The sequence below is a fragment of the Nicotiana tomentosiformis genome, chromosome 5 (assembly GCF_000390325.3).
Source record: "Nicotiana tomentosiformis chromosome 5, ASM39032v3, whole genome shotgun sequence".
NCBI lineage: Eukaryota > Viridiplantae > Streptophyta > Magnoliopsida > Solanales > Solanaceae > Nicotiana > Nicotiana tomentosiformis.
Window position 1 is genome coordinate 109,933,636 of NC_090816.1, and position 12,612 is coordinate 109,946,247.

The 12,612-nt window shown below is 41.7% G+C and overlaps 1 protein-coding gene across 1 annotated transcript; it reads left to right on the forward strand.

Moving 5' to 3' along the window:
* The first annotated feature begins 7,138 nt into the window (after positions 1–7,138).
* LOC104085187 (uncharacterized) lies at positions 7,139–7,876 on the forward strand. The gene is made up of 2 exons (XM_009589170.1): positions 7,139–7,329; positions 7,396–7,876. Exons 1-2 carry the CDS (start codon positions 7,139–7,141, stop codon positions 7,874–7,876), a joined length of 672 nt encoding a protein of 223 aa, XP_009587465.1.
* Positions 7,877–12,612: the final 4,736 nt, after the last annotated feature.

Below are 12,612 nucleotides of genomic sequence, written 5' to 3' on the forward strand. Positions count from 1 at the left end.
AACTTGATTCTAGAAGTTTATAACTTGACATCAGAATAGAATTCTATTGTTTTACTTTGTTTGTTGTAACGCTTAAGAACATGAGAAATAATTAAAAAAGAAATAATTTAATTTATTCAATATCTTTCCTCCTTCCTCCCTTGGATTTTTTGGAGAATAGACAACTTAGTAATTAGAGAAATAAAAGAGAATAAAAAATACAAGTATTATTATGAGAAAAAAAGGAATGTTAATATTAGAATGTAAATAAACTATTACTCACCATAGATCACATTGGCAAAGTAATCAATTTTTTTCTATGAAGATCTTATACTTTTTTTATCATAAATATTTAATTTTTAGAGGAAATTACCACATAATTAATAATTATTAATTTTAAAATGTGGCCCTAAATATTTGGAGGCCTAAAGCCATAACTTTATTTGCTTGGCCTTTGGGCCGGTGTGATGACTCAATAGGTCATTTATAGTTTTATCTTTCATTTTTGTGTTTCGTGACCTCGAATAGCTCCATTTAGCCTTTCTTGATTTGCAAGCGCAGTCCGCGCCCTTTTTCCGAAAGGTTTTTATGAGAAGATTGATGAAAATGTGAAATCGTGCCTTAAAACTCATTTGAGTTGACTACGGTCAACGTTTTGTGTAAACGGATCCGGATCAGTATTTTGACGATCCTGGTGGGTCCGTATCGTGATTTGGAACTTGGGCGTATGCCCGAAACTGAATTCGGAAGTCACTAGCTTGATTTAACGTAATTGGTCGAAAACTAAAAATTTAAAAGTTTAAGGAATTCCTAAGTTTGACCGTAGGTTGATTTTATTTCTACCGAGTTCGGATTCCTATTTCGAAACTTGGTATAGGTTCATTTAAGTATTTATGACTTGCCTACAAAATTTGGTGCAAAACAGAGTTGATTTGACGTGATTCGGACGTCCAGTTGTATAATTTCATGTTCTTGAGTTTCTTTGAAAATTTTAATTATTTTGATGTCTGATTCGTGGTTCTAAGTATTATTTTGATGTTTTGATCGCGCGAGCGAGTTCATATGATGTTATTACACTTGTTTGCATGTTTGGTTTGGAGTCCGAGGGGCTCGGGTGAGTTTCGGATAGGCTATAGACCATTTGAACTTAGAAAAGAATTGTTGGTTTTGGCTTCTTCTGTCATCTAGTGTGTTCTTCTACGCGATCGCAAAGATACTCCCGTGATCGCAAAGATACTCCCGTGATCGCAAAGAGTAATCTGAGCTGGAGCAATTTACTCATCGCGAACGCGAGGTTTTGGTCATGAATGCGGTGCAGTGGGGGATTTGCCCTTTCGCGAACGCGGCCACTCCATCGCGAACGCGTAGTGATAGGAGGCGGGGGTAGGAATGGAACTCTTACTCTACGCGAACGCGAGCCTAGGCTCGCGAATGCGAAGATGAGGCGGGCTAAGCCTACATGAACGCGTAAGCCAACTGGGCAGTGCCCTTCGCGAATGCGTCAGGTGTCTCGCGGACGCAATGAACACATGACGCCCAGTCATTTAAACTTCCAAAAATCAAAATTTCTCCCATTTTTCACCATATTTTCATTAGAGCTCGGTCTAGAGGCGATTTTGAAGAGAAATTTCATCACCCTTTCATAGGTTAGTATACTTTAACTTGCTTTCTTCCATTTTCATCAACACCCATTAAGTTCTAACCTTAATCTATGTTCTTTCATGGTAGAAAATTAGGAATTTTGGAAGAATTGAGAGTTTTTGTAAAATTGAGATTTAGACCTCAAATTGAGGTCGAATTACGAAACTAATCAGATAATCGGGCTCAGGAGTGAATGGGTAATTGGATTTTGGTCCTGAATCTCGAATTTTGACCAAGCGAGCATAGGGTTGACTTTTATTGACTTTTTAAGAAAAGTGTAAAGATCTTAACTTTATGTATTGTAATTGATTTTTCTAGCATTGTTTGATGTTATTGAGTCGATTTTGGTTAGATTTGATTGGTTTGGAGGCGGATTTTAGAGGAAAGATCTCGGTTGAGCTTTGATTTGCTTGCGGAGCGAGGTAAGTATTGGGTCTAACCTTGATTTGAGGGAATTAGGAACCCTAGAGCTATGTGCTATGTGAATTACATGTGTAGCGGTGTATATGTGAGGCGACGAGTGTATATACGTTGTCAAAATACTTGTTTCCATGATTTCTCGTATTTCATTAATTATTTTATTTCATGTCTTAACTGTTACATGCGTTAATTGCTTTCTATACTTTAACTTGCTACTTGTCACTTATTATTCTCATATTAAAATGTTAGTTTCGCCCATGCTTCTATGATTAATTGCTACTTGCCTTATTGTTTTTACCTGAACACTTTTGTCGTGTTGCTTTGTAGTAATTGTAGTGTTTCTTGATTTGGGACGAGGTCCCTTTATGACTTGTTTTTATATTCCTTAATCGTAGAGATTCTTGTGAAATGAGTTGTTGAATTACTTACATTTATTGCTTTTATTTATGGTTCGGGTTGCACGCCGCAACGGGTGAAAAAATAGAGGTTTGATATTGATATGGTGGGATCGGGTTGCACGCCGCAACGGATTTACATGTGATTTTGATATGGTGAAATAAGGGAGGATTGTGATATTGATTTTGATTATATAGTGGGATCGGGTTGCGCGCCACTACGGATTTTACATGTTATTCTTAATATTGATATGGTAAAATAATCGAGGATTGTGTTTGTATGGTGGGATCGGGTTGCGCGCCACAACGGATTGTGTATTTTGTATTCATTGTGCATTGTGTTAGCTTCCAGTGTTTTCATACAAGATTCTGAGGACTGATATTTCTGGTTTTACTGATTTTGAGGGTTTAGTTTACTTTATAAGTTAACTGCCTTATTTTTCCTGTGTTTCTTTCCTGTTATTATTATTATTATATTACGTACAGGTTATTGTAAGTGACCTACCTTAGTCTCGTCACTACTTCGTCGAGGTTAGGCTCGGCACTTACATAGTACATGGGGTCTGTTGTACTCATACTACACTGTGCACTTATTGTGCAGATTTTGGAGTCGGTCCTAGCGGCGGTCAGTAGATTGCTCGGATTGATTGCCGGATTGAAGACTTGAGGTATAGTTGCTCGGCGTTCGCAGCCCTGAAGTCCCTTTGTTCCTTATCCTAGTTGGTTATTTCATTTCAGACAATTTTACTTTCGTTCAGACCATTATCTGGATTATTCTAGTCGCCCGTGCACTTGTGACACCAGTTCTAGGATTGTATCTAGATATTACGGTTATTATGTTTTTTCTCACTCTATTTCAGTTTTATTTTAGTTTATTCAGTTTACTCGATATCAGTTAATTTGAATTGTTAAAAAATGGCTAAAAACTATCCTAACGTTGGCTTGCCTAGCGAGTGAAATGTTAGGCGCCATCACGGTCCCGAGGGTGGGAATTCTGGGTCGTGACAAGTTGATATCAGAGCATTAGGTTTTTTAGGTCTCACGAGTCACGAGCAAGCTTAGTAGAGTCTGGAGGATCGGTACGGAGACGTCTGTACTTATCTTCTAGAGGCTATGGAGTTTAGGAACAATTTCACTTCTTTCTTTCTCTATCGTGCGATTTTATTCTATCATTGATGATTGAACCATTCTATTCTTGTTCCCTCGCAGATGGCAAGAACACGCACTGCATCTATAGCCGGACAAGAGTCGGAGCCCCTTGTGGCAGCTACTACCTGGGGCAGAGGAAAAGCTCAGCCTAGATCTCGAGCAGCAGCACATGAAGTGGAGCCTCAGATTGATCACGAGGAGGATGTTCCAGCTCAGACTGTACCCGTCAGACCAGCTCAGGTCCCGAAGGGGTTCATAGCCACTCCAGTGCTTCAGGACACTCTAGTCCGTTTAGTGGGACTTATGGAGAGTGTGGCCCACATAGGTACATTCCCGGTTGCACCAGCCGTCTCTCGGGTTGGGGGAGAAGCACAGACTCCCGCTACTCACACTCCGGAGCAGGTGGCTCCCCAGTATCATACTCCAGTAGCCCCGCTTCTTGGGGTGGTTCAGTCGGTGGTTGCGGCACAGGCCGGTAATAGGCCCGCTATGTCTTCTGAGGCTTTGTTGAGGTTGGAAAAGTTTACCAAGCTCTTTCCTGTTCATTTTAGTAGGGCACCTTCTGAGGACCCACAAGATTATCTAGACCGCTGCCATGAGGTGCTGCGGAACATGGGCATAGTTGAGACAAATGGGTTCGATTTTGCAGTATTTCAGATGACTGGTTCCACCAAGATATGGTTGATGGTAGGCTATAATTGCGTATTTTGGCCATTAATTGCACTTTAATTCGCTACACTTCACTAGTATTTGAGATTTAAATGGTATTATTTTTCACTGAGTGTGTGTTTTATGCTTTGTAGGAGCGATTCCGAGTTACGATGAGATTGTGGAGCTAATTCGAGCTATTCTGGAGCTTTGAAGTCTGAGTAAAAGCCCATGGATTAAGTTGGGATTGTGCTCGGGGATCAATGGATAATAGTGCACGTAACGAAAGAAACAAAGAAGTGAGCAGGAAGCCATCCAGGTGCGCGAGCGCGCACTGAGCGTGCACTGGGCACGCACGTAGAGCAGAACACTGTCTAAAGTGCGCGGCCATAAGCGCGATCACCTGCCCAGGTGCACGGCCGCGCACGTCCAGTCCGGAAACTTTCCCAATCCTGTTTTTATAATTTCTGAGGCGACTCCTCTTGACCTATATGAAGCCCATCGCGTCTAAAAAGAGGGTATCTTGGATTTTGAGAGCAACCTTTGGGGAGAGAAGATGGAAGGAAGCAGCGGAAACGCAAAATACTTGATCCAAGTCATTCAATATGGAAGTTTGTTTGATTTTGGGAATTGTAATGTCTTTTTGTTCTTCTAATACTCTTGTGATGAATAAATTCTCCACTATGGAGTAATCTTCCTTAGGGTTATTGACGGATGTCATGATTCAACTATTGTTTTGGGTTTTACTCTTTGTTAATTTCCCGAATTCATTGAATGAGTTATTAATTGAATTGCAAGGCTTATTGTGGTTTTAGTCTAATCGAAAGAGAATTTTGCTGCAATTTGCATTGTGTCATATTGTGTGGGTTGATTTTATGCCTCTTCTAGGTAATCGAAGGAACTTAGGGAGTTATCACTTAACCCAGTTTAGAAGAATAATCGAGAGGTGTTTTTCGAAGGATCATTCATTCACTGTATTTATGAATATGTTCATAGAACCTGTTATTAGGTTGATTAAGGGAACTCTCATTCATTCGAAAGAAGAATTGGAATCCCTATGGTAGCCTAATCATTTGTTGAAATCAAAGGAGTCAATAGAAGTTAAGAGTGAACTTAACACAGAGTTACCTGGAATAATAGTTGACCGCTTATCTTGTCACAACCCTTATTTCTCACCTTGATATTCAATAGTTGCTACTTAGTCATTAAATTGCCATTAGTTTCTTATAATAGATAATCTTGGATAGTGTTGAGTTGAAGATTTATTAGAACATTATTTAAACCAATCCCTATGGAGATGATTTAATACTATACTATCTTTGACTAGTGAACCTAAGTTTTATACACCGGTTTTGTGCTCATCAAATTTTGGCGCCGTTGTCGGAAATTGGCGATTAATAGTGTTTGAATTAATTTTCAGTGCTAATTCAGGAACAACTTTATTTTATTTTCCTTTTTTACGCTCTTCTCATCTGTGTGCAGGCAACAAGTTAAGTTCAGCGGTGTATGACTCGATCCTCTTCAAAGGACATGGTGCCATATGACCCAGAGTTAGATAAGCACCTGAGGCAGTTGATAAGAGACAAAGAATCGAGCGGGTTGTTATTGGGTCAGCCTTCAACTCAAAATACAATGGTGAACAACGAAGAGGTTGTGGACCTAGCTGCGAGAAAGGCGGCTCAGCAACAAGAAGTACGGTTAGCAACTGAAGCAGCCCATAGAATTGCGGATGAAACGGTTGACGGGGAACGAAGGTTCATTCCTAATCGAAACATGATCGAAGATGAATTTAAAAATGCAGCTCCTAGACTTGGGAGGTCGCTAGGAGATTATGCCAGACCGGTGTACAACCAATAACAATCTAGTGTGAGACCCCCACCCATTGATGCCAATAATTTTGGACTCAAACAGGGAGTCATCTAGACCATTCAGAATAATTGCATATTCATAGGGAAACCCATAGAGCATCACATGATGCCATCTACCTCAGAGCGTTCCCGTTCTCTCTTAAGGATGATGCAAAGTAGTGGTTGAGAAGTCTGTCCATAGGGTCAATCCGTACGTAGGAGGAGATGACTACCAAGTTCTTAGAAAAATATTTCTCTACCGCTAAGTCTGGACGAATGAGGAAAGAGATTCACAGTTTCTGCCAAGGTGAAGGAGAGACAGTGTTCGAGGCATGGGAAAGATTTAAGGATCTATTTCGGAGGTGCCCTTATAACGGAATGAAGCAATGGATGCAACTCCAGGACTTCTGGGACGGTTTAAACCCGTCATCAAGGAGATTGCTGAATAGTGCGGTTGCAGGTCCTCTGATGAAGAAAACTCCTGAAGAGATTGTCAATCATCTGAATGAACTATCTGAAGATGCAGAACAATGGTCCACTGATCAAGGGGACCGAAGAAGATCAGTAGGGGTGCACCAAGTAGAATCGTTGGTAGCAATGCATGCCCAAATTGCAGCTATGGCTAAGGACCTCAAGCAACTGACGCTAGCTCAGGTGCAAAATCAACCACAGGTGGGATGTGACATCTGTGGATTGGGACACCCGACACATGAGTGTCAAGCTACAACTCAGGAAGTCAACACTATGGGGAACTTCAACAAAGGCAACTACCAAGGAGGTGGTAATTTCAATTCTATGGGAAAGGTACATCCAGGGTTCTCATGGAGTTCTTTAACTGGTAGTTTGAACTCATGGCAGCAGCAAAATCCCAGAACACCAGTGCAAGGACCGCCTGGTTTCCAAACTCAACAGAGGTAACCATACCAACCTCTGCATCCCAATAACTCAAGTTTAGAAGATCTAATGAAGGTATCTATAAATAAATCCGATGAGAAACTTGAGTCTCAAGGGACCGCTATCAGGGAGCAAGGCACAACCATCTAGAATTTGGAAAGACAAATGGGGCAGCTTGCAACATTGTTGTCAGAAAGGGCGCCGGGGACTTTGCCGGAAGACACTGCCAAGAATCCAAAAGAGACAATCAAAGATGTGTCTCTCAGGAGTGGGAAAACATTAGCAGAGCCAAAGGCAAAACCAAGGGATGAGAAGGAGATCAACTCAACCACGATAGCTAAAGAACAAAAAAATTGGTAAATCTTTGCCTAAGGAGAATGTTAGCAGCAAGGATGTTGATAAGCAGAAGGTGAATAGCGCAGTCGAGGAAAGCAAGCACATGCCATTGTTACCTTTTCCTCGAAAGATGAAGTGGGAGAAATTAGACAAATGCTTTGGGAAATTCTTAGAGTGCTGAAACAGTTGTATGTGAACATCCTGTTCACGGAGGTGCTCACACAGATGCCAGCCTATGCAAAATTCCTAAAGGAAATCCTCTCAAGCAAAAGGAAGCTCGAGGAAACAAAAGTGGTAAAACTCAATGCTCACTGTAGTGCCATTCTACAGAACAAAATTCCTAAGAAGTGTAGGGATCATGGCAGTTTCACTATACCCTGCTCGTTGGGTAGCGAAAATTTTGACAAAGCCTTATGCGATTCAGGTGCATCCATTAACTTGATGCCATTATCGGTGTTCAAGAAATTGGAAGGAGAGCTAGGAGTGATCAAATCTGTGCCAGTATCCTTGCAACTGGCTGATCAGACCACGATCATACCAGAGGGCATAATTGAGGACATTCTATAAGGGTAGAAAAATTTATTTTCCCAGTAGACTTCATCGTGGTAGATATGGAAGTGAATAAGGAGGTACCTATAATCCTAGGGAGACCATTCCTTTACACTGGCCAGGCTATTCTTGATATATATGAGGGGCGACTCATGCTACGAGTGGGAAATGAAAAAGTGATGTTTCAAATTAAGAGAATGATGAAATACCCATGTGATAAGGCATCTGCCTATGCTTGTCTTAAACTAGATGTGATGGGAGAGTTAGCTGAACAACACAAACTAGATAAGCTGGTAGGTGACTCACTAGAGAGATGTATTAGTCAATCAAGTACAACGGAGGACGAAGATCCTGAGATCAAGAAGGAAGTTGATGCGCTGGAAGATGAGAACCAAGTGGTAGATAAAGAAGAATTCATGAAATAAAAGAGCAAGCCGAAGCTGGAATTGAAAGTACTCTCGACACATTTGAAATATGCTTTTTTAGATACTAACAATTTTCCCGTGATTGTTGTTGCTAATTTGACAAGTGAACAGGAACACATGCTTGTGGAGTTACTACAGAAGCATAAAAAGGCAATCGGTTGGAGTATAGCCGATATTCAGGGGATCAGCCGTGCAATCTGTATGCACAAGATCCTGTTAGAAGAAGGGAGTAAACCAGTGGTGCAGACCCAACTCAAATTGAACAAAAATCTTAAGGAGGTGGTTCAAAAATAGTTACTCAAATTGCTGGATGTAGGCATAATATTTTCTATCTCTGTCAGTCAATGGATTAGCCACGTACAGGTTGTGATGAAAAAAGAGGGCATGACGGTGGTAAAAAATGAGGACAACGAGCTAATTCCTACCAGAACAGTTACTGGATAGAGGATGTGCATAGACTACCGGAGATTAAATGATGCAACAAGGAAGGATCACTTCCCTCTTCCTTTCATTGATAAGATATTGGAGAAGGTGGCAAGGCGTGGATGTTACTGCTTCTTAGATGGATATTCAGGGTACGATCAAATAGCCATTACTCCCAAGGATGTTGAGAAAACCACCTTTACATGCCCGTCCGGAATATTTGCATACCGTAGATTGCCATTCGGACTATGCAATGCACCAGCTACTTTCCAGAGATGCATGATGTCAATATTTTCAGATTTTAATGGGAAGTGTCTGGAGGTGTTCATGGATGATTTTACTCTATTTGGAGATGAATTTGAAGATTGCTCGAAGAACCTCGAAGTTGTTCTGAAACGATGTGAGGACACTCATCTAGTACTCAACTGGGAAAAGTGTCACTTCATGGTTAAGGAGGGGATAGTCCTGGGCCATAAAGTCACAGCTGAAGATATTAAAGTCGACAGAGCTAAAGTAGATGTGATAGCCAAGCTTACACCACCGACCTCAGTGAAGAGCATCAGAAGTTTATTGGGGCATGCCGGTTTCTATAGAAGGTTCATTAAGAATTTTTCCAGCATTACAAGCCCTTAACTACATTACTTGCCAAGGATGTGGAATTTGTATTTGCTGTGAAGTGTCTCAGAGAATTCGAACTGATCAAAGAAAAGCTAATGAGTGCCCACATAATGGTGACTCCTAACCGGAGTGAACCTTTCGAGATAATGTGCGATGCCAGTGATGAGGTAGTAGGAACAGTGCTGGGGTAGAGGAGAGATAAACTGTTCCGACCTATTTACTATGCAAGTCGGACCTTGAATGATGCTCAGGTGAACTATGCTACCACGGAGAAGGAGTTCTTTGCAATAGTCTTTGCTTTTGACAAGTTCAGATCATATTTGGTGGGAAGCAAGGTAATAATGCATACTGATCACTCAGCACTGAAATATTTGCTGAGTAAGAGAGAGTCCAAACCGCGTCTGATGCAGTGGGTATTGTTGCTGCAAGAATTTGATCTAGAAATCTAGGATAGGAAGGGCACGGAAAATCAAGTGGCTGACCACCTGTCGCGATTGGAGAAACTACCTGTTGAAGCGGTCAACATTCGGGAAGAGTTCCTACAAGAGCATATTTTTTCCATTGCAGCAGTCTCCAATAGACCACCATGGTTCACCGACATAGCCAAATTCTTGGCTAGTGGGTGGCTACCACACGACTTGACCTCCGATCAGAAAAAGAAGTTGCAAAGTGAGGTAAAATGTTATTTTTGGAATGACCCTTTCTTGTTTAAGCTGTGTGTAGATGGTGTGATTTGAAGATGTGTGCCTGATGGAGAGATGGCAAGCATTCTGTTCTCACTGCCATGATGGAGCAGTTGGAGGACACAATGGTGGAAATCGCACTGCAGCAAATGTCATGGAAGCTGGTTTCTATTGGCCTACGTTGTACAAAGACGCACAAACGTATGTAGGTGCATGTGACAAATGTCAAAGGGCAGGTAATATTAGCAAGAGGGACGAAATGCCTCTCAACTCCATTCTGATATGTGAAATTTTTGATGTTTGGGGCATTGACTTTATGGCTCCGTTCCCATCATCACATTCTTATGAGTATGTCCTAGTAGTCATTGACTATGTCTCTAAGTGGGTCGAAGCAAATCCCTACTAGAACCAATGATGATCGGGAAGTGTGTGAGTTATTACGGAAGAACATATTTAACCGCTTTGGGACACCTAGAGTGATTATCAGCGACAATGGGTCACATTTTGTGAACAAGCAGTTTGCTGCGCTGCTATCCAAGTATGGGGTCACACACAAAACAGGAACCCCGTACCATGTCCAATCTAGTAGGCAAGTTGAAGTGGCTAACCTTGAACTTAAACGAATTCTTGAAAAGACGGTTAGTGCTTCTCGTAAGGATTGGTCTGTAAAGTTAGAAGAAGCTCTATGGGTGTACATAACTGCATTCAAAACAACCATAGGGACTTCACCGTTCACACTAGTGTATGGAAAATCGTGTCACCTACCTGTTGAGATAGAACATAAAGCTTATTGGGCAATTAAGATACTTAATCTTGATCTAAGTCTCGTAGGTGAACACAAGTTGGCTCAGATGAATTCATTTGAGGAGTTTAGACTAGACGCGTATGAAATTGAGCAAATTTTCAAAGAAAAGAATAAAAGGTGGCATGATCGTCTGATTAAGCCTAAGGAGTTTCATGAAAGGGACAAAGTCTTACTGTACAATAGTAGACTCAGATTGTTCCCCGAAAAATTTAAGTCTAGATGGACGGGACCGTATGTGGTGAAACATGTATCACCATATGGGGCAATTAAGATCCAGAACCAGGACGGAACGGAGAGTTTCAATGTGAATGGACACAGGATAAAACCGTATCTTGCTGGAGAATTTGCTCAGCAATCCTCGAGCATCAAAATCAGTTGAGGATGCCCGGTTGAGTCAAGCTGACGACTATAACTCAGAACTACCTCTAACTCTTCTACTAGTTAGATTTTTTTCACTTTTGTTTATAGCGTAGAATAGATAGAAATTAGTGTATATTATGATGTGGTAGGTGCAGGAAGGTACATGTCGCGGAAGGTAGGAACTGAGGTGTCTAAAAGGCCCCTTTTGAATGTATATGTGTGCGACCGCACACCTTGTGGGGCACCTCGTGCATATGGTAGCGCAAAAGGCAACGTCAGCTGAGGCGGAACGTGCGTGGCCGCGCACCTGAAGGGTCGACCGCGCACATGGCCGTGCATATTCAGCTGTACACTACCAAACATGCGCGTCCACGCACGGTATGACCCAACCGCGCACCGACCGCGCATCAGGTAAGTGTATCCTTTTTTCTTTTAATTTGGACTCCCCCCAACCCCCAATTCTAATTTTTCCCTTTTCCTTCCCTCTACACTAACGAACCCTAAATTGCCCTATCCTTCTCTCATATCCTCTCTGTAAGAAAATAATAACACCACACCACCACCCTACTCCTCTCCCTTCACCTATCCTCATGAGATTTCTTTCCCAGAGTCCCCTCAGGTAAGTGAGATGATTTCTCTCTCTTTTATGAATTTTGTTTTATTTTGCTTGTGAGTGGCAATTTGTTTTTATTTCTCTCTTTTTTTTGTTCTTTTTCTCGTGTGGGTGGAGGTTGAGTTTCACCATGGAGGCTGACCATATAGTTGCTAGGAGTAAAAGTGGTGTATTCTTAGTCAAGCTAGGGCTAAAGTTGCTTTGTGGGGGTTAGTACCAGTGATGCATGTTAAATGTTTGTATAAATGCCACAATGAGATTGAAAATATAATTTTGTGACCAAGTATGAGGGTGAAGTCTGTGTAGCCTCTCTTGGTTCACCATGTGATTCATTAGCTAATAGTGGTAGTTTGTTACAGGTACTATGGCGCCATCCAAGAAACGAAAAACCATAGGTGCCTCCACAAGTGGTCAAGCAGGCACATCCCAGTCACGAGCTTCGGCATCTGCTCGCCCGTATGATCAGAACAAGTTCATTTCCTGGGAAGCCCGGGAACGATTCCAAAATAAGGAAAGCAAGAAGCCCATACCAGAGAGGGGAATTGATATTGGGTCTCTCCAGACTACACCAGAGTGTATAATGAATTGGTCAGGCGACGCTTGGGGGTATTATTTGAAGAACCCGATGAAGCAAATCTAATGGTTGTTCGGGAGTTTTATGCAAACTGCCCATAACATGAAGACCATGTCTGCACAGTCAGGAAAAAGAGAGTGGATGTCTCCAGAGATGCCATCCGAAGGGCCTATCATTTGTCAGAATATGTGGAAGACCCTGATACAGGTGACTATTATGCCACGCATAGCAAAGAACCATACATGTGGCGCTT